At 36.1% G+C, this 21,514-nt stretch overlaps 1 protein-coding gene across 5 annotated transcripts in view; it reads right to left on the minus strand.

The window, feature by feature from the left end:
* The window catches only part of CDKAL1 (CDK5 regulatory subunit associated protein 1 like 1), a 379,245-nt gene that overhangs the window by 115,303 nt on the left and 242,428 nt on the right, over positions 1 to 21,514 (minus strand). For all 5 annotated transcript variants that reach the window (XM_053936121.1, XM_053936155.1, XM_053936129.1 and 2 more), the window contains one exon: positions 15,681 to 15,826. In XM_053936121.1, coding sequence (XP_053792096.1) covers positions 15,681 to 15,826 — 146 coding nt within the window. The remainder of the gene's footprint in view (positions 1 to 15,680; positions 15,827 to 21,514) is intronic.

Here is a 21,514-nt window from a genome sequence, read left to right on the forward strand (position 1 = left end):
AGCAGTTAAAAACACAGGCAAAATGTGCACTAAATTTAATGTAACCTTGATTCTATTTTCAAAGTACCTATTGAAACACAACTTTTACCACACCAGCTGATCACCCAAAACACAGCACCTTATTTGCTACATCCTTATCAAAATAGTACTTACAGAAGGTGTTGTTATAATTAAACCTGGAAGTCACAGTTTTAACAGAGCAGCCAGCAGGTTGTCTGGGGGAAGGCTATAGCAGCCATAAGCAGTTTTCCTGAATATTACCTAGAGGCATTTAAATCACAGTTCATGTACTCTAACTAAACAATGCTGCAGTTTTACACCAGACAGTTTTTGATGTACATTCCTATACCTTCTTAAGTGTGAATTTTTCAGAGTCAGTATCTCTCAAGTATCAAGTATCTGGTAGGCCAAAACTCATTATTGTCACCTCTCTAAAACTTTTCTTTTCCCCCCTTAGAAAGTAATGTATGTACAGGAAAGAGGTTGCACAGGGAACTACTAATCCTATCAGCAGCGCAAAAAGCAAATTTGAATAATAATAAAAGATTTCTCAGAGTAAGTGTCATATTTGACTTAAAATTCCAATAACATCCTCCCTACTCCACAAAGATTGAAAGCTGCTATAGTGTAACTTCAGAGTTTTTCATTTTTATTGCATGATCCACTGATAAATGTGACTATATGGTCTTAACACTTCAGACCAGAGTGTGACACAAGGATTGGGATGTACTCAGAACACACCACCTATACAGATTCAGAATTATATTTTCACAGGTAACACATCAGACTTAAAAGCAATGCTATTTCCTTATTAAGCCAAAACCCATGAGCTTAACTTCAAAGAAATCCAGTGTGCTTTACTAATTAAAGCGTGATAAGATAAAGTTAATTATATTTCAATATAATCATACTTCAATCAGCATAATGCAATATAACTTGGATCACTGGGAAACAGAGAATTTACCTTGAAGAATAAATTTAAAGAAATTATGAAGTAAATATTTCAAAGGGCATGTATAAAGAATTATTCATTCATTCATGTAAAAATATAATTGAAACAATATTCAGAAAGAAGTGGGCATGACTGCTAAGGTTAATGGGCACCACTGGAGTGATAGTACACAACAAACACCGTTTGCAGATCACTGTCTCATCCCATTCATGACATTCTCTGGTAACAATCTGAATTTAAAGAAATCACACCAGAAATAATATCTATCTTTATGAGCAAGAACAGCAACAAACACTTGGCTAACTGGAAGGTTGCAGAATGGCTGTGAGAAGTATCTGTTTTGTTCTCAGGTATACCCAAACAGCAGGTGAGCTCAGAAAACAAGAGATTATACAGGATTGGTCCATTAACATAAAATATTATTTTATGTATCAGTTAATAAGATACAATTTAAAGCAAAATATTGTGGCTTCTCTTCGAAGTGGAGAAATGGGCTTAGTCTATGTAGCTTGTGAGGACACTGGGCAGAAAAAGCAAAATCACCAGGAAATCAGCTCTAAAATGTCCTAGTTGTTATGAACAGTTTCCAGGTGTTCCCCAGAGACGCGGGCAGGGCCTTCCTAGTTCCCATGGCAACACTAAAAGAAAACTACTAACTCTAGCTAAGTACCGATATTGAAATGCTAATTAGGTATTTGCTCTGTTTGTTTTCTATAAACTACCTGGGGACAACCGGCCCCCCACCCCTCCACGCTGCCACTCTGAGACTAACATGCAAATAGAAACCCCTTAGGATCATGGGAGTATTTTTAGGAGGAAAAAAAGAATATAAATCAAAAACTGAACACAGTAGAGTAGTCTAGGCAAATGCCCTAGCTAAGGAAGAGGGAAACACATCCCCTGATTGACTTTTAACTGTCGCCATCACCTAAGAAGGAACAGACTATATTAGGCTCTGAGACGTAGGGTGATAGAGAGACAGAGAGCCCTGGTGCTGCCACCACGGAAGGAGCGGGGACAGCTGTTGTTCTGGACTTCAGCAACAAACTGCACGCCACGCCTCCTCATCCTCGGGCCACAGACTCTGCACACCTCCTTCCTTCCGGCTGCCTGGGAAAGCTACGACCGCGGGGGCGAGCTCTGCGTCGAGCCCCCTGCCCAGCTGATCTTTTTAATAAAGAGCTGAACATTAATAAAGGCATTAGCCCTGTTCATTTCACTAGTTAAGCTCTCAGAAGAATGCCCTCAACCAGCCAGATTCTTACACACTTCATGTTTGTAACATTTTGGTAGCAGCTTCCTTTGTCTAGAATTGCCAGTAATTTAAGAACATTTATTTGTAAAAGACAGAATCAGTTTAGAATATTGGGGTCAACTGAAGTAATTAATGCATGCATTCCTTCAAAAGTTTTGAAGGACATTCAGATTCATACATGCACACCAAGTTACATATAGGGAACATCAGAAGCAAAATGAGGAAAAGAAAAGATGGCATTTTAAATGTAGACTGTTAGCTTGCCAATGACAAAGTTAAAACAATACAAAATCAATGGACACTGTTGCCTCAGGGAAGCTCTTATCCATTTCTCTCTGTTCAGTTCAGTGAACTATTTAACTTTCAGTGTGTCACCAAGTTACAGATACCTTAATACTGACAAGATAGCTTACCATTTTCATTATTAGTGTATATTGTCACAGTCAAAAGCTTTAAATAAAATAAAGGATGGCTAAATGTGCAGAAGTTCAGGTGCCTTTTTTTTTGAAGACTCTGACAGGCTGTACATAGCCACAAATCTTAAGCCATTCAAGCAGTAACTTTGCTGCCTAAGGGTAGGGTTACTAAGTGGGAAATTTAAAAACAATTCAGACAAACATAAAAGGAATACTGCATGTCAATATGAGAAGAGGTATTAGTAAGTAATAATAGCCATTAATGAAGTCCAAATAAAATCCAGAACTTTAGAAAAGATAATGAAACCCGAACTATTCAAAAGGCTGGAAGGCAGTCACCTGAAATATTATGGGCTTGCATGTGTCAGAGGTCCTCTGTATGCTGACGAGCACACACCATGTAAATGTGTTTCTACATTGTAAAGAAGTAAAAGAGCCAGAAAATGAAGCTATCAAAGTTAACAAACTCATACCATGAAGAAATTAAGGCAACTTGATGTTGTGAGCAGTTACCTGATTTGACCTGCCATTGACTGAAAGTTAAAAGAGAATTAGCACAAAACTAAAATATGCTGTTATCACTGAAGAATCATCAAAGACAAAATTAAAAGTATGTTTTATGAAGAATTCAAAGACATGACAGCATACCAATTATGGCAACTAAAGCTCTTTGGCATCATTGAACCATTAACATTGGACAGGCAATGTATGAAAGTTGTATTTAGGGAATAAGGTTTCAGTAAATTTAATAGCAGTAGAAGATGAATAAAGATGTAATTGAGGTGAGTAGCTTCTTTCTCACATATGAATATATGTAATTAGGTAAGAGATAGGATCAGTACCAATTGGGTTTAGCAATGGGATTCAAAGCACAGGAGTAATATCTAAAGATTAAGGGAAACAGATTTTCTTCTGTCTTGACATGGTAAGACAGAAAGGCCTGGCACATGAAGAACCCAAACAGAGTCTATGAAGATCCCACAATTAATAAATCAGGCAGGACACTTACCATTGAAAACTAAATAAGAATCAGGATGGAGCAAGGCAACTGCTCAGGAACTAGCATCAGTCCCCAAAGAGTTGGTAAAAGTTAAAAAAGCAATATTTAAGAAGGAGATGGAAGAGAACTGAAAACCTTCAAAAACATCAACATGAAAACACAACAGTGATGTCCTCAGATGGGAATATTAAATCTAATAGTTCTGATAAAGGAAAAAAAATCAAAAACTGTTGTCACTAAAGAAATGAGTATGGAAACAAAGAGAGAGATCTTGATAGCAAGACTGACAGAGATGAAAAAAAATATGCTTTTCCTGAGGGTCCCAACATTCTAATCAGAGAATCATATTACAATTTGCAGGGTAAAAGACCTCCCCAAAAGCCAACAAATTTCTGGAGCAGGCTAAAACTGCAGAATTGAATCAAATCAATACAGACACAACTGAAAAAATGTCTCAAATGAAACAATATAATAAGCTGGTTATAACTACTCAATTTTGCAAGCTGAACACAAGTTTGAATGTAATAGTTGAACTCTTTCTGCTAAAGCCTACTTAAATGTAATTAATAATTTTATAAAATACCCAAAGTATGATACAGAGGGAGTAGAACACAAAAATGGAATCTAGTCAATTCAGTGGAAACAGCACTGTGTGCATTCAGACTATATCACTGAAACCAATTTTATCAAATCACACAATGTTCCACAACAGCCTTTGGACATCAGTTAAAGAACCTGGAAAACCTGTCAAATGTCTGCCAGGCACAACAGTGTCCTTTTGGCTCTGCAATACCAGCAAAAAATATGAAGAATTCTTAGGCAGCAAGATCCACAAGGCCGCTGCAAAAACTAAATTCCCAAGCTGAAATCCAATGTCTGGGTATAAGGTGTTGGGCCTAACACAGACACTGGCTTTTCAACCTTCAGAAAAACAGAAGGCATGGTATAAAAGGCAGTCTGAAGGAAGTTCAGGATCATTAAGGATGAAACAGGCTGTATCTCAAACATTTTAAACTCATTTATTATGGAGACAATATTGAGCAACTGATACAAAATGACTACCTATGTAACAGCATTCTGAAAATGCTTAATCCATGTGGGTGGGAATTTCAGACATATTTGAAGTAGGTAGAAAAACATGGAATAACTTCAGAAATTATTTATTGATTTAACCTTTGAGTCCATTAATGAAAAATATTTCATCCTCTGTGATCTATTGCAAGTCTTCATAATTCACAACACCTCCTTTCCTTCTGTTTCAATGCCAGTGTTGGAGTTCCAGGAATTTCAGCAGGTTGGGTTTTCTTATCAGCTAAGTAGAAGACACAGTAGTTAAGCACCTCTCAAAAGGTTTTTTTGGGTTTTACCTTATCAGGAAAAAAACATTTGAAAATATTCATTGCATTTTACAGTTCTCACTTTCTTTTATTTTTCTTGTATTTTTCTTCTAGAACATACCCATTAGCCTAATAGGTTTAAATGTTAGTATTTCTCCCTTTAGGAAAAAACTGAACCCTGAAAACAATAACAATAAAAAAATTTCTTTGGCATCTGGCTCACCATTAACAAAAATATCAGAGAAGAAATATTCTAAGGAGAAGGCAAAGACCAGTTATCTACCAATAGACCACTTCAGAGAAGATGCGTCACCGACATGTAATCACATGGTGGTGTAGCAAGCACTGAACTATGATGTGTTTTATGTCAGCAGTATCCAAAGAAACATCCTTCAGGCCCACAGCTTTCAGCCAGTACTTCATGTCATAAGAGGAGCGGCCCAGACCGCCTCAGAGGTCTGATTAGACCTAACCAAGGAACACAGCTAAATGGAAGGGCTCAACATGCAGACATCATATCTCAAAGTAAAATCTGTTATGGGCAAGTAAATAATCTCTCTTCCTCAGAGGGACTCCTGCAGTCACTGCAAATAATCCAAGAGTATGGAAAATCTGAAGACAGGCACACTGTGTCTCTAAATGAACCAAGACTGAAGGAGAGCTATGGTAAATGCAGCTTTTTGCTAGGCACTGTAGCACTTAGCAAACATGTAAGTGGTTTCAAATGTCCACTTCACTCATAAAAAATATAAAGGTATGATGCAAAGCACAGTTGTGTGAGGTTTAACTGAAGAAGCTATTAAAAAAGCAGCAGATGAACCCTATTCATGACTTTGTAATATTCCTCTCATCTACTGTGAGAGCTTGAGGTATCTGTTAACCTGCCTGAACTCTTCATCACCAGATAGAAGATCTTCAGAGATTGCTCTTTAGGGCTCTTCCCTAATATACCGAAGGTGAAATGCAGGCAGGATACAAAATAAGTATCCGTAAAGGAAGGCAGGAGGTTTAAGGAGAAAAGCAAGGCACACTGACTTTCCTAAAACAGCTGAATGTTGGATGCCACCTTGGAAAAAGACTTAAATACTACATGGGCTACCTTGCCTTTATGGAGAGCAGGAACAAAAGGAAAATCAGCGATGAGAGCTCAAATCTCTTTTTTCCTTCCAGCTAAAATGCATGCTACGTTCACAGACAAGGATGGTAGTGAACTCCCAAAAGATAATTAAAGGCCTCAAATTCATTGTATATGTGCAAAAGTAAATAGTAAGATGCAAGATTTTAAAATCCTGTGCTCCAGAATCACAGCTAATAATTCCAGAATAAATTTGTTTTGGTCATAAAGGTAACTTTGCATTAACTGTGGCAGCCTACAAGGTGCAACAATGGCATCTCAGGATAACCCTGATGCTATGAGCATCTATCAGACTTGCAAAGGCACCATTTCCCACAGCAAAAACACTTTTTTGGGCCTGCTTCAGGTTTCAGAACTTGGCAAAAAGCTGCATCTTGCAGTTGTGCCTCACCAAGCCTTCAAGCCTGGCTTTCTGTGGAGGCAATGTCGGTGCTACTGGAGTAACTGAACTTGCCCTGTGAGTGATTTCCTTGACAAAACAACACACTGAATTTAGGAAGTAAATACTTGGAAGATGCTACTGTGAGTTTCTGGCTCAGGGCTCAATAATCAGAAAGATAAGGTATTTAGAGTCAATGTGTTTTTCCCCTCATAAAGTAAAGGCATTTTATTTATTTATGAAGGAAGTCTATCACAAAATTTTTAAAAAAATGAAAACATTAAGGCAAATAAGAAAAGTCAAATTTATACCAGGTCATTAAATACATTCTTGTTTCAAGGGGGGAAAAAAAACCCCAGCAGATTGGAGGAAAAACCTCAGGATAGAACTTTAAAATGAAAGGACAAACTAATACCTAGAATTCATCAAGAGTATTAGAAGAGGATTTAAACTGGATGTGAAAGAAGCTTTTGTGACAGAGTTAAAAAGTGAAAGGAGGATGCTCAAAGTTAACTTCTGGATACTCCAGAAGTTTAATGGAAGGAACAATTAATTTCTGTGCAAACTCTATGCATGGGATGGGAGCATATACCATAGAGATGCTACATTACAAAAAGAGAATTAAAAATCCCCAGCTACTATTATTGTAAAAATATAATCACTGTTTGAATGCACATTTAGTTCAATCAACAAAACAATTTTTTGTTCTTAAGAATTATTCAAACATTTGCCTTAAGAAAAAAATGTTTATTTGCATTATTAATGAAAACACAGAAATATTATCTCATCACTTAATGTCATAATTACTGTACTTCACTTAAATGCTGTCAAGTAAAAGCTGTATTTTGTGAAAACATATGTTAAGAGACAGACTTCAGTTTCTTCTATTCTTATAATGATGAAAACTCTCAAAATACCTCACAAATTTGCATTCTGTAGAAAATATAACTAAATTATCTAAGGTAACCAACAGCAGAAAAGCATGTTATGACTTACTGCCATTAACTCCATATTTAAGATATAAACACAGCAGGAATGTAAATCTTAACAAAATCACATCTGATCTTTTATATAAAATTCACTTTGATGGCCTCTGGTTTTTGCCAATAAATATTTTATCCAGATTCAAGACAAAATGTCTTACAATCAGCCACTCTAGCTTTCTCTTCTCCTATGGGAAAGGTGCTTGGACATACTAACATTTTCCAGCTTGAACTAGCATTTGAATTACAATTTTCCAGTAGGTAGATTGCTTCTTGTGCCTACGTATAACCATATTTGCAATGTCGTCCTCCTGTTATGAAGTAATTTAACAGCTGTACTTTGTCAATTACTCCTACTAAACAAAATGACAGCTCTGCTTAATGATGAGAAACAAAATAAAAAGACAAAAATAATTATAACTGCATGAGATAAGTGGTTCAGCTGTGGAAAATAAACTTTCATCTGTTATAGCCACTACTCTTATGCACAAACCTTTTAAATTTCAGGTTTATCATTATTTTGCCATGTAATATGAAGTTCACAGCTATAAATTTCATTCTTACTTAAAAAGAGATGAATCATCTATTCCTGAATACAATATACAAACTAACATAAGATGCACATGAACACAAAACTGAGCTTAGCCAAAGGAATCTGTACCACTGTCCCCAAATAAATATGTAGACAAAACCTCTGGGCAGCAGAATTATCATGCTTCTTGAATGCAACAGTTTTAATTGGATAGCTACACTTTTAAAGAGGTTTGAAAAGTTTTGCATATTTCTGTTTCCTAGTTTTCTTCATTTAAGCAGTTCGTGTTTAAAAAAATAACCACTAAAGGAACCAAAGAGCTATAGAAATATTACCTTTTTCATTTTTTCGTTCTTTTCAACTTATTTTCCCTGAAAGTTCAACAAATGTAGATTCAATCAGCACTTATCAGCAGGCCAGCTACCACCTTCATCAAAAACTCCTTTGTGTCACATTGTCCTACGTGATCAGAATAACATGGCTTACAAAATGAATTTATTAACTAGTACTGTGGCAAAAATCTGAAAAAAATATGCACTGAGATGAACAAATACTTTTCTTAAATGTATCAAATATGAAAATTTAATACCATCATCAGAATTTTCTGATGCACATCTGAGCACTATAGGGTATACACCTATCTTATATTTATATCTGCACTAATTTGCTATCCCAAATACTTATACATCTTAATATATGTTTGGATATGCTTAAAAGCTCAGGAGCAAATTAAAACGGAGAATAACATGCCAAGTCAATCTGCTATAAAGCAAGTTGATATGAATTAAAGTTATTGTTTTAAAAACAAATTAGACTCCACTCCCCAGGTTCTAAGTTCTGTTTCAAGAAAGTGAAACACAATGAAAATAAGTATTCAGAAAAAAGCCAAAGTGATTTTAGCTATTTTATTTTAAAACACTAGAGAAATATAATATCCCAATAAGTACAGACAAGAATTTAAACTCATAAATATTAAAACTTTAAAACTTATTTCCACTAGTGCATTCCTTCCTTATATCCTTACTACAGATATTATATCATTACTTCCAAAGAACACTTTCACATGCCTTCAGGCAGAAAAGAAAAGAAGAAAAAAAGATACTATCTTGCTACACTTAAGAAACTGAATTGGATGAACTTTACTAATTTCGACTCTATTGTCTAACAATACTCCCAACATTAGGATTTTACAAAAGAAAGCTGCAGATGAGGCTGCCCAAAAAAAGGAGAGCCTAATCATAACTGCATACAGACAGTATTACTCTAAGCAACTTCACTACTTATATTTAGCAAAAAGAGTAAGCCAGCTTGTAAGCCAAGTATAATAATCAGATGAAATTGCTTTTACATTTCATCAGGGCACATATCTTCTCTTTTCAGCAACCATTCAAAAAATTATTCCTCCCAATTCTGGCCAAAGCAGAGTATCACAGTGTTGTGACTTCAAAGGTTTTGAACTGCAAATGCCTTGTGTGCCCACCAAGTCTGCACTCAGCAAGCTATGCTCATCCTGGACACTTTATCTCCCAGGCTTCACCCTCCAGTTCTTACTATGGGAATCAAACAGTAACCCAAGAACTAGGAGGAAAAACCCCAAACTAACCTTCTCATAATGATTCTCTTGTCTCCAGAAAAACAAGTTATTATTTAGAAGAAAATACTGTAAAATGGGAGAACCCATAAGCATGCACATCCTGCTTGAACAGGTCAGTATGCAGACCCACATTGCTCCAGAATCCAAAGAGACTTCATATAAAAAATTACAGAGCGTAGAAGTTTTGAAATCATAGTTTCCTATACAGTATTTCCACCAAAATAAACAGGTTGAAGTTACATTTGGTGTCACCTAATCTTCAAAGTAGTCTGTAAATTTGGAATTATTTTATGTTAACATCACATCACATGATTTGCTTGGGACTTCCATATTTGTATGTGTATGTCCTCACACATGAACTGACAAGATGCACAAACAACAAGATAACTGAGAGCCAACAGCCCAGAAAACTCCAATATTCTTGATGCATTTGGCATGAAAGACTATGGCTAGCAAACAGTGACTAGTAGTTCATAAAGTGGCAAAAGATCTAATTCTGTAAACCACGGCAGTAAAGAGGTCTCTCCATGAACTAACTGAAACCTGAATTACAATCTTTAGAACAGTGAAGACAAAGATTAAAAATATGCAGATATTGCCTTCCTGCCTTCCATTCCCTCTCTAGGAAAAGTATATCTACTTGCTAAAAAGTAAGGGTGCAGCAGCATTAGCTGAGAAAAGGATAAAGTGCTGTACAGGCCAAAATGGAAAGACTGCCCTCCTAAAACAACATTTAGCTTGCTTGAAGTCATCTTACAATTAGTTAGTAAAAAAAAGCTATCCTGAAATACCTAATGCTTGTCTCTCCACAGTCAGTTCTAAAGAAAAACATACTTTTGAAATGCAGGTTGATGAATGCTGATATTCATAATATCGTAATGAAATTAATGGATCTGCAAATGTTCAGCACCTTTGAAACCCCTTGCCTACTTACACCTCTTTCCAAGACCTTGTGAATCAAATGCAGGGCAGGAAGGGTTATAGACCTAGCAAAGTCCAAATTTAAATTTCAAGACAATTAAAGACAACTAATCCTGTGATAAAAAGGAGCTTGTCCATCAAAAGCTACACCATGAAGCAGGAGGGTCAAGTCTAGACACACTCTTGACTATATCTTTGTACTACGTGATAAAAAACACCCACATTCTAGCTTTTGGTGCTAATTCAATACTTTTTAAAGGCACTCAATTAATTTAAAACATAAGAAAAAAAAAGACACACATTTGGTAAAGTGATTAGTTCAGACTCCAAGAGCAGACAAAAGACAGAGTACAAAGAAGAGTCTAGAGACTGAGGTATAAAATTACAGATAAGTACCAAATACACTCAGCAATTTCTTAGCAGAGAACGTAATAAGGATTTTAAACAGATGACATTTGCATTTGCAGTAGTCAGACTGACAGAACAGATGTGCTAAAACCCATTAAAAAAAGCCCAAATCTGAAAGCCTTGTCAAGGTTTGTTAGGGACACGATTTGCACGTCTGCAAAATGAGCTCAACAATGTCTCTCTTTGAGAAACAGAAGTGCATTTTGAGAAAGAAAATTAAACACATTCATATTGTAAAAAAGTGAGGGAGTTGATATAGTCTACTTCATAATTACCTGCATTTTGAAAGTGAGTAGAAAAAGGCATATAAAAATAGTAAATGGTTATTTTAAAATCACTCTTTTCATGGTCCTCTGATTCTACTTTCAGTAAATGCCAGGGAAGTAGGGAGGCTCGCTGTAGCCAGCTGTCCCAAAAGAACTGTGTAACACCTTCTCTCAATTTGGACAATATCTCTAGTTTCCTGGGACATCAGGGAGTTGTCTGTGACTGCTGGGCAATTAGGTCTTCAGTTTGCACTTGAGTGCAAGTTTGCGATTTATTTTCCACTGCACACATACTTTAGGTCCTTTACTGCCTTCTTCTAACTGCAGTAATTATGTATCTACCTATGCTGAAAAATCAAGGATTGAATACAACTTAAAAGTAATGGAGGCTCAAAGGGGCTTCCGAGTAGGTGTGATTTTAATAGAAAAGGGAGAACCAGTGAAAAGAAATCCCAGAACTTTCTGCCTGACAGAGCTGTGGCTTCTCTGCCAGCAGACCAAGTTTGCTGGCTTTCTGATGATACTGGAAAGGTCCAATGTTGCCAGTCTGAGTTATGAGACAGTCTCAGATAAACAGCAGCAGCCACCCACAATTAATGTTATGCTCCTATCTCAGAACACAAACAAAAACAAACTGGAAGGCAAACCCAGCTTTTCCTCAGAATTACGCTGTTCTCCAAAACAGAAAGGTATAGTGTTTCAGTCTAGCTCTATGTTTCCTTGCTTTTCTGTTTGTCTAGATTTTGGGTTTACGCGTCTCTTATCAAGCAGCAGTAATAGGAGACATAAATATAATCTTTGATGAACATCGGAATCACTTCACACACCAAAAAGGGGAAAGAATATAGTCTGGGCAGCAAAAGCAAATTTGGAAAACACATTAAAAGTCTAAGGACTTTTTAACGGGTATATATTCACATTGATGATTATTCAAGCCATTACAAAATATGACATTCAGATCTCAGGTTTCTTTAACTCAAATATATTCCAATTGTTTGCTTTTATCATCAAAAGTAAATTTCAGGGGATTAAGTTTAAGAACTTCAAGACAATTAAAGCTGTCTTGCTCTTTTTGCAACTACAAACATCACCTTTCAGAAATATAATCTATGCTGAATTTTGAAAGTTGCGATCACTTGAAAAACAACTCACATTTTGATACAATGACACCAAAAAGAAGACTTGCTAATAAAAGACTAATTTGGTCTCTGGATTAAATTCACTTAGCAGCAATTTCTAAAAGTCCTATATTTAGTTGCAAACTCATGTAGGAATCAGTCTTGTGAATACTGCCTGCAGACTACTTTAGTCCCCAGAGATCACAGACCAGGGCACTAGTCCTTGCTTAGTCCCTACAGACTGTGTCCACCCTCCACTTTAATCACTACATCCTCGCTTTATGCTGTTGCTCTCTAGAACAGTCTAAAAATAAATTCTCAAGAAATATATCTCTATCTCTATATCTATATATTAGATTTCCAGATAAATGTAGATCGGCATATCAACTCCTCAACAGTATTTTCCTGAATAGTCGAACTTACTGAAATTCCTGTGCAGAAAAGTGCAAATAAGGTAGAAGGAATTTTTAAAAAAAAAAAGTATAAAAGAAACCTTCTGTATTTCAGTTTTTCACAGTCTAATGGATTTGCCTTTCTTGCTTTATATTCTATGCATTTTGCTATTGATCTTCATAATAAATCAAAAATGTTGTCAGGTGGCTGGGGAGAGTGGCTCTGAAATAAAAAGAGTTGTGTATCAAAAGCCAGCACTAGAACATTAGTACTAATTTTTAAAGTTCATTTCTATTGCTCATGCCTGCAGAGAGTCCTCAAAAAGAGGAAAAATGTGACATTTCTATCTTCACAGACACAGTGTAAAGAATGCTCCATTCTTTTAAAAAAGCGAGTTTCTATATAGAGAGTACTCTGCCTGGAGTACTCCTGGAGATCTCTCTCTATAAGGTATTCTGTGCTCAGCAGGATATAAACAAATCCCCACTCTGAAGAAGATACCTCTGCAGTCACTCATGGCTCTCCAGAGGAAGGAAAAGCTTTTTTTTTTCCTTCTTGAAGAAGAAAAGCCCAGAGAGTTTTGTTGGCCTAATTGAGAAAAAGATTCAGAAGTCAGCTGGTATATCTTTGGGGTTCCAGAACAAAAATTATGATATGGCTGTTTATTTTCCTTTTTCCTTTTATTTTTACTTGCTGGTCTTAATTTTATGTGCTTAGATGTTTGAATGCAAGTTATTAAATACTTAGCTGATAACCATTAGCATTCCTTGATTTTGTGGTTTTACTTCTGCAGCAGGTCAGCTGGTTAGCCTATATAATTACTGCTTTAATAAAACTTTCGGTGAAGTTATTATTAGAGCAGATGTCACATTCTAGAGACAAAGATGACATTTGGAATCTACTGGTCCTTGTACATTTTGTGTAGGAAGCTTCTAGATGATTTTATGGCTCCAGCAATAGAGAAAGGAGATAACAGGGGGTTCCACTTTTGGTTTATTTTACCTTTTTGATAAATGTGAGGTAGAAATAATCCCCTTTGGCTATTAAAGTAGTTTAAACACATATTTAATTTTAGCTATTCTCGCTCTAGGCTCTGGAGTTGTCTGAAGCCATGTTAAATTCTGGCAAATTTTGTGCCAAGATCTTTATGGGAATATCTACATGAGATTGTAATAGCTGGCTGCTGTCACAACAGTAAAGTCTACAAACAAAGACTCTATGCTCTTAAGCGCAAAGAAAAAACCTTGCATTTCACAGATGAACACATGTTCAAATATCCAAAACATTTTCTCTACCTTGCATGGCTTCTTTATCCTGCTGCCATATGGTACAAAGATTTTTCCATCTTGTATCTGGAGACTGTTTTCTAACAGGAACTACTAGATAATTTGGTATTTTCTTAATAAGCAGGATAAAGAAACTTTATTAGTCTTTAAAATCAAGACATCAAACCAGTTTTGTTCCTTGTTAAGTTCACTACAAAAAATGCCCTGGAAAAAGATGTATGACATACATTACTGTATGCTCAGTGACCAGCTGTTTTAAATTTGGGTATTAAGTAATTCACTCTTTGCTGTGTGCAAGAGCTGTATGATTTAATAAATCCCCATATGCCCCAATATGTGCCAGCTATACTGGGTTATCGAAAATCCAGCTGCTGTTATATAATAGCTTCCAATGCTAAAACTATTGAAGAGAATAATGAATCAACTTCAAGTCAACTAAGACATAAACTGACACAGTTCCACTTAAGATATGTGGGAATACAAAACATCTGTTAATTAAAAACTAACACTGATCCACAGTCACATGAAATTTAGTGCCAAGAATTCATGGGTATTGTCTGTGGTGGAAAATTAATGCAAATCAACCTGTATGAAGACAAGCAGCCCCATTTCCATCAGTTGTCCTAGATGCATAGGAATGTCCTACAAATTACACATGCAGTTTGCAAAACAGATTCTATTTTGTCACAGTTGGCTTTCTTTCTTACATATTATAATTCCCATGCAGCTATTAGATGACATGTTTTACATAGCTAGACTTTTCAATTTTTCAATTATCACAAAAAAATTGATTATGAAAATTATTATGAAAATTTGATTGGTTTGATGTACCAGTATTTTAATGCAAGGTAAGAGTCAAAGGTACAATGTCACTGCCCTTAAGTCATTGAACAAGCACACAAGCAAAGGAAGCAGAAAGAGAGAAAGTAGCCAAACAAGTGTCAGAAATTATTCTCCAGACATGTTTTTTTGACAATCAGTGCAGAAATATCCATCAAAATATGTCACTATTAACTTTTTAAAAGCTAAGAAAATACTTCCTTGGATATGAAATTATTACTTGTAGTTACAAAAGCTTTGCAGGTAGATGTGACTTTCATCTTGGTGTCAGCATAAGCAAATACATTAATGATACATTCTTTCATTTCTCACAATTAGCTCTGTTGTTAAGGGAAATAATTTTGAAATTAACCTAGAACTCATCAGTCCCCTAAGCAAGATAAGAGTGTTACTGTATTGATGTAAAATTGAATAAGATATAGGACATAAAATACTTATTAGAACAAACAAACACAAAACCAAACCATTTATATTTGCTGGAGCTGGATCATCTCTAGTACACAAAGTGTGCAATGCTCAAAAGCCACATTAAAGACAACTTCAGTAACTCCAACTTCAAGCAATCTATATATAGTAGTTTATGTATAAAAAATAATTTAAGATTGCATTTTTTAAAAAAGATTAGGAATATATTGACAAATTAAAAGCATGCCATGCAGAGATTTAAGATCCTTATAAAAGCTCAAGCATAGGGTCTAACCACATCAAGGGGCTTACAGAAAACTCAAAGACTTTGAAAGCTTAAAGGATGTCATTTTTTTCATACCTTAATTATGAAGTTGCAAATAATTGTGTTTTCAGCCACATGTTCTTGACATTGCAACAAACCCAACACTGTCGTTTTCTCAATTATTAGTAGACTTACTTTTCTTTAAGGAAATCCACTACTTGTTTGAAGTCTGCCACACAGTATTCTCTTTTCATGTCCATGAGCACACTGTCAGAGGCTGACTGGACTGGTATGTGCAGAAAAGCATATACTCTTGGATGACTGAGAATCTTGGCCATTTCCTATGAGTTATTAAACAAAAAAGAAGCTTTAAAGCATTATGAAAATAATACAGGAAACTCAGATTAATATAGGGGGTAAGTATCAGCAATACTTCTAAAACCCAAACAATACTATATTGCCCCAGCCCAGTTTGAAACAGTGGGGACAGGTGAAAATATCTGAAAGCGATTTTTTTAGGAGAAAATAAGAAGAAAGCGATGAAATCTAATTTACTTTGAGATAAGGATCACATTCCTCATGTAGTATTGGTTACACAATTAAAAGAAAATTTTAGAGGCAAAGTATCATGAAGATTGGTGATTTCAGACAGTGGCTGTTTTCAGAGGACAGCAAGGGTTAGTTGCGTTCTTGTTGGACTGAAGTAACTTCTCAGATACCAGAATGAGAATGTCTATAATTGAAGCATCCCTAAAGTTGGGCAGTTGCTAATTAAGGTACACCTCATCACTTGCAAACATATATATTTCAGACCAATACTGGTCTGAAATGTTACCTGTGTTACTTCAGAGAAAAGGACTGAAATTAAAAGTGCTTGGCTATAATATAAATAGAATTAATCAGGGGGCAGCTTAAAACTGGAGTGATGGCTTGGAAAGAGACAGAGGATATGATACATTTTATACAAATGCAAAAGGTAAGGGAAAAAAAAAGTAAAGATAATAGCAAAATGCAAAACCAAACCTCCTACTGAAAGCCAAACCAACCCCCCAAGGGGGAGGCTAGGCAAGGTGAAGGAATGTGAGACAGAGAATAGAATATGGTGGTCTGATTTCTCTCATTTTTATTATTTAACCAATTATAGACATACAATCAAGCAACAAAGCTTAAGTATTTTTTAAAGTTGAAACCAACCAGCATTGAGAATGTGTGCAATGTGGTACCATACTGCTTGTTAATCCTTGTCCTGCAATAAATAAGTGAACTTGGACAAAGAACCATATTCTGTAAAAAAAACAGGTCTTCACATATGGTTTTCCCTTTCTCCATGAGCTGTGGGCATTCAGGAAATGGCCTGGGACTGAGCACTGCTCTTCTGCCAGTGCATTCTGTGTGCTCCAGTCAGGCTCACTCAGGCCATCTCTCCTGTTTTCTCAGATAGCACAAATACTCTGTCTGACACCACATACTGCTGCCATATTTACTTTTTAAGATGCAACTATTTACAAATTCTTCCAGACCATTAATCAGCAATATTAGTCACGCATCTAGATTTTCTCTCTGTATTTCTACAAGGCTGGCCTAGATTGTTCAAAGAGAAGGCAGACATCCTCATGCCTTTTCATTTGCAGGAACTCAGCTTTTAAAAGCACTGATTTTTAGAACAAGAAGAAAAAAATGCTCTCTTGATACTCACTTTTCCTCTGACAAACAGATGTGTACAAAACCCAGAACTCTATCAAATCACTTCTGGAAGCAGTTTTGAAAGTTTCTGTCTAAGATCTTATTACATAAATGTCTAAGAGAAGTGGGTACATTATTCAAGGCAACAGATACTCCATCTGAGGTATGTAAACTCAATTTGATACACAGAATGACACACAATTTGACACACAGAAAGGCTGTGTGCACTGAACCTGGCTCTCAGTGGAAGCTGGAGATAGCTGGTTTCATGAAAAAACAGTGAAGAAAAGGCCACCATACATCCATACAAATTTTGTGTCCAATTCAAATAGAAATAGAAATATATATATATATATATATGCCCTTAATAACTGTAGATGTTCAGCTAGAATATATTTTCAAAAATGAAATCATAAGGAACAAGTACATAAAACCTTTTTTTTAAGCTTTAGAAAATCATGTGAATGTAATTTATATGAAGCATCCTTGTAGTCATCTGTGATTTTTCTATTTATCAGTAATCAAATACGTTTGTAAAATATGGGAAATATGAGCTGAAAATTAAGCTATGGACCACAAGCCTATTATTCTGCTTATCTCTTGGTTCTGAGTACTTTACTCAATTTTCAAAAACATATTTATGATACAAGAAACCAACGAAAGTCATGTTTCATAACGTGTTTCTAAATCTGCCAAGTTCTTAAAAATAACTTGCCCTACGACATAGGAAAAAAAATTCTTTGCCACTCCTCTCAAATTTTGCATCTTCTGAGTAAGACTCTTCAATATGAGATCAGTCTGTAAGTTCTTTTTGAAAGTAATAAATCATTTATTAGAATTTCTAGATACCAAACTCTTATTTTGTTCCAGCTTTTGTAAAGCTGAGAATCATCTGATAGAACAAAAATCCAAACAGATTCACTATGTCTGTTTGTTTCTTTATGATAGAAATATTAGATTTTAAAAAACCTTACCTTGTTTTACCACAAAGTTTTGATTTTTGAAGTCATAAACGTGGAAATTCTGTAGTTATATGAAAATGTTGGTTTTATTTCTCATATTCACCTTAAACAACAAAAATGTTATGGTGAAGTATGAAGAATGAAAACCAAATTCTAAAATCTAAAAGGGGTTTTCCTACTCAGAGGATTCAAAAAAACCAAGGCATCCAACGAACCCCAAAGCCACTAGCTGCTGATCTGACTGTAACATGCAGAATCCTGCTGGTCTCACAGTTGATCTCTTTCAGGGCGATGTGGCCAAGAGGGAGCTTTGGACTGCACTTCCTTTAAGAAGAACTAAAGCAATGGTGTCCAACGGGCATTGTTAAACAAGACTAATCAGAATTGCTTCTTCCAGTTATCCCCCATGTCAAAGAAAGAAAACATATGTTTTCTGCAATCACTGTTGTTGATAACTTTCAAGATTAAGAACACAACTGTTGTCATTTAAAGTAATTAGCCTTGGTTCTGTATCAATGGGATGCAAAATGCCTGGCATTAATTAACTGAACTTTTCAACTATCACTACAGGTCCCTGCATACAATAAAAGCTACAACTGTAAGCTTAAAAACATTATTGACTATTCTACTGCATCATTTTGGTTCAGAAAGATACTCCATATCAAAAGAACTGGCATTTTTTAGAAAGTAAATCACTTGTCATGTGTATCAGAAATTCACATGCAATACACACACGGTCTGTCTGGGAACCACAGCCTAGCTGCTGTGGTTATGGGATTCAGGAATGTTCTGGACAGTCAAAGCTCCTCCTAGAGATGAGGAGGTTGCAAACAGCTCTTTATACTATGAACTCCTTTCTTTGCTTGCTTTCTGCATCTAAAGCTACATAAAATGCACTGCATGTCCTACTGACAAACTGATTTCCCAGCAGGTACTTGAGGATTGTAATGATTAACTTCATGAATTTAGCACAACACAAATTATTAACACAAACCAAATGCAAGACAGAAATACCTGATGACCCACTGTTTCACTGTCATTCCCTTTTAAGTACTGCTGGTGGTCTTAAATTTACCTTTTATAACCAGAAATTCTGAATGAGCTGTTGAGAAGGAAACAGAATAATGAATTAAACACAAGCTTTGAATGATTGGATCAGAAATCTGGATAAATCAATCGTCCAAACTTTGCACTGTTCAGACAGAAATATCACGTTCTAACCTGAAGTTTTAAGGTAAGACTGTTCCAGTCTTATCTTTCATCCTCCCTACCACCAAAATAACACTGAAGTTCTTTGCCACATAGGTTTGATTAAATTACAACTACTCTGCACTTAACAGTCATACTTAGTCAATGCTGACAGATTTTCCCATACTACAGATTGCACACAGAATACCAGATTTCATCACTGAATAAAACTATTAGTTAATATCCCAAAGAGTATTTGAAGGACATCATGGGCATATTTTTACTTCACTGTGTCTCAGCATTCTAAGATTAACATCTGTTTTCTGTTGTTTTTTTATAATTATATATATTTATTTTTTTCTGAAGTGCTCTGCATTACTAGGTATAATTACATATTTCAGTTAGAAGAAAAACAATCTAGAGTTTTATTTCCATCTGGAAACAATAAATGAACAACATTTTGAAACTATATCACTGTGAAAGAAACTTCCTGTCTTTCATCACAACTGAAACAGCTGATTGCCTTTTCTCAGTATTCCCTGTAATCTGATATGTGTCTATGAATGAAGGGATGCACTACACAAAAATGAAATATCATGTAGGAACTAAAAGGTCAAAAAGTAGCACAATTTGTTTTAACCTGACTCTACAAAAATAGGCATCATCTACATTTGGAAAATAACAATGCATGTGAAACATCCTTTAGGATACTGATCACATATGAAATATTTTTTCCCAGTCCTTAGCAGCTGGAGTACATTAGAACACAAAGCACATTACCAGAAAGATTTCTATCTAATCAGTGTATTTTATCCTAGCAATTACAATATACAAATTTAACCACCTAACCAGAAAATCACACCTCCTGTTTGCAATGACACTGTGTGCAACCATAGAAAATTGCAGAGACAATAAACATCAATATCTGTGCATCTTTATGTCAGTCCCAGCAAGCTGTTCAGACAGCAATTCTTTCCCCTTACCTAAAGCAGGCAAAAATCCAAGTATTTGAATTCTGTCTATTTGAGTCACGATAATGTGAATAGCTTGCTTGATAGTAAAAGGATTTTGTCCTCTGCCAGCAGTGAAGCCCAAAGAAATCCTCATCCATATAGAAACATGACAAAATGGCACTCCCTCAAAACTTCATCCCTTTGTGGCAGATACTACTTTGGGGTATGTCATGAGGGGTGTCTGCTGACTGTTGTCTTTCACAAGCTGAGTGGTGCTACCACCAGCACAGTCTGCATAAAAAGTGGCTGTGGCCCATTTTATAAATTCCTCTGCTGCAGTTCAGCTCAGGAACAGATGTGATCTTGTGATGCAGGCATGGGAATGATGACACAGTTATGATCCAGTCTGGAAAGGCCAGAGCAGTTTTGTTAAAATGAATGAACAGGGAACTCTCCCTGCACTTCCCACCGCCTGTGAGTAATGGGGCTTTAAAAAACTAAGAACGTGTGGGATGTCCCTGAGGACACTGGTTGCAAGGCAATGCCTCTCCCTCATCTGTGCATGAACCGGGGGAGATGCACTGAAGCCACACGATGGGCAAACTTGGTGGCAACCCCTACCCCCACGTAACATGACATGACATACTCGGGTCTTTATCTGGTCATTAGGATAAAGGCAGGTCACACTGGAGCAGTTAGAAGCCCATGCAATTCTAGCCAATGTAATTTGAACCTTTAAATCAAATCTTCGGTTTGCCAGATGGAGGGCAAAAATTTGTTTTGCCATATGGGAAAAATGCCTTCTACATTACCAAAAAGAAAACTGGTATTAGCTCAGGCCACCCTTGGAAGTGGATATAAACCAGACTGCAAGCTGTGATTTGCTAATAGGAAAACTAGCCATGAGAGTCATATGCTCAGCCCTAGCTGCTCCCAGCTGTTCTCCTAGGTGTGGGATCTCTCTACTGCTTCTAGCCTCAGAGAGCAGACAAAACATAGCTAGCTAAGCAACTTTTTCCTGCCTCACAGCTTAATATGTATTAAGCCTCTCTTAAAAAAAACATGGTAAACCATGCCATACCGAAACCACCTAATATGCCTTGAAGAGCCTGCCACATCTTCCTTTATTAAATAAGAGCACAAGCTAACTCAAGTTCCTGCACAAGAAGTGATATTCAGATAATGTCACAATACAATAACTGTATTTCACAGTCCAAAGCTTCAGCTGAAGTTTGTCACATCT

Source organism: Vidua chalybeata, chromosome 1 (genome assembly GCF_026979565.1).
Source record: "Vidua chalybeata isolate OUT-0048 chromosome 1, bVidCha1 merged haplotype, whole genome shotgun sequence".
NCBI classification, from domain to species: Eukaryota; Metazoa; Chordata; class Aves; order Passeriformes; family Viduidae; genus Vidua; species Vidua chalybeata.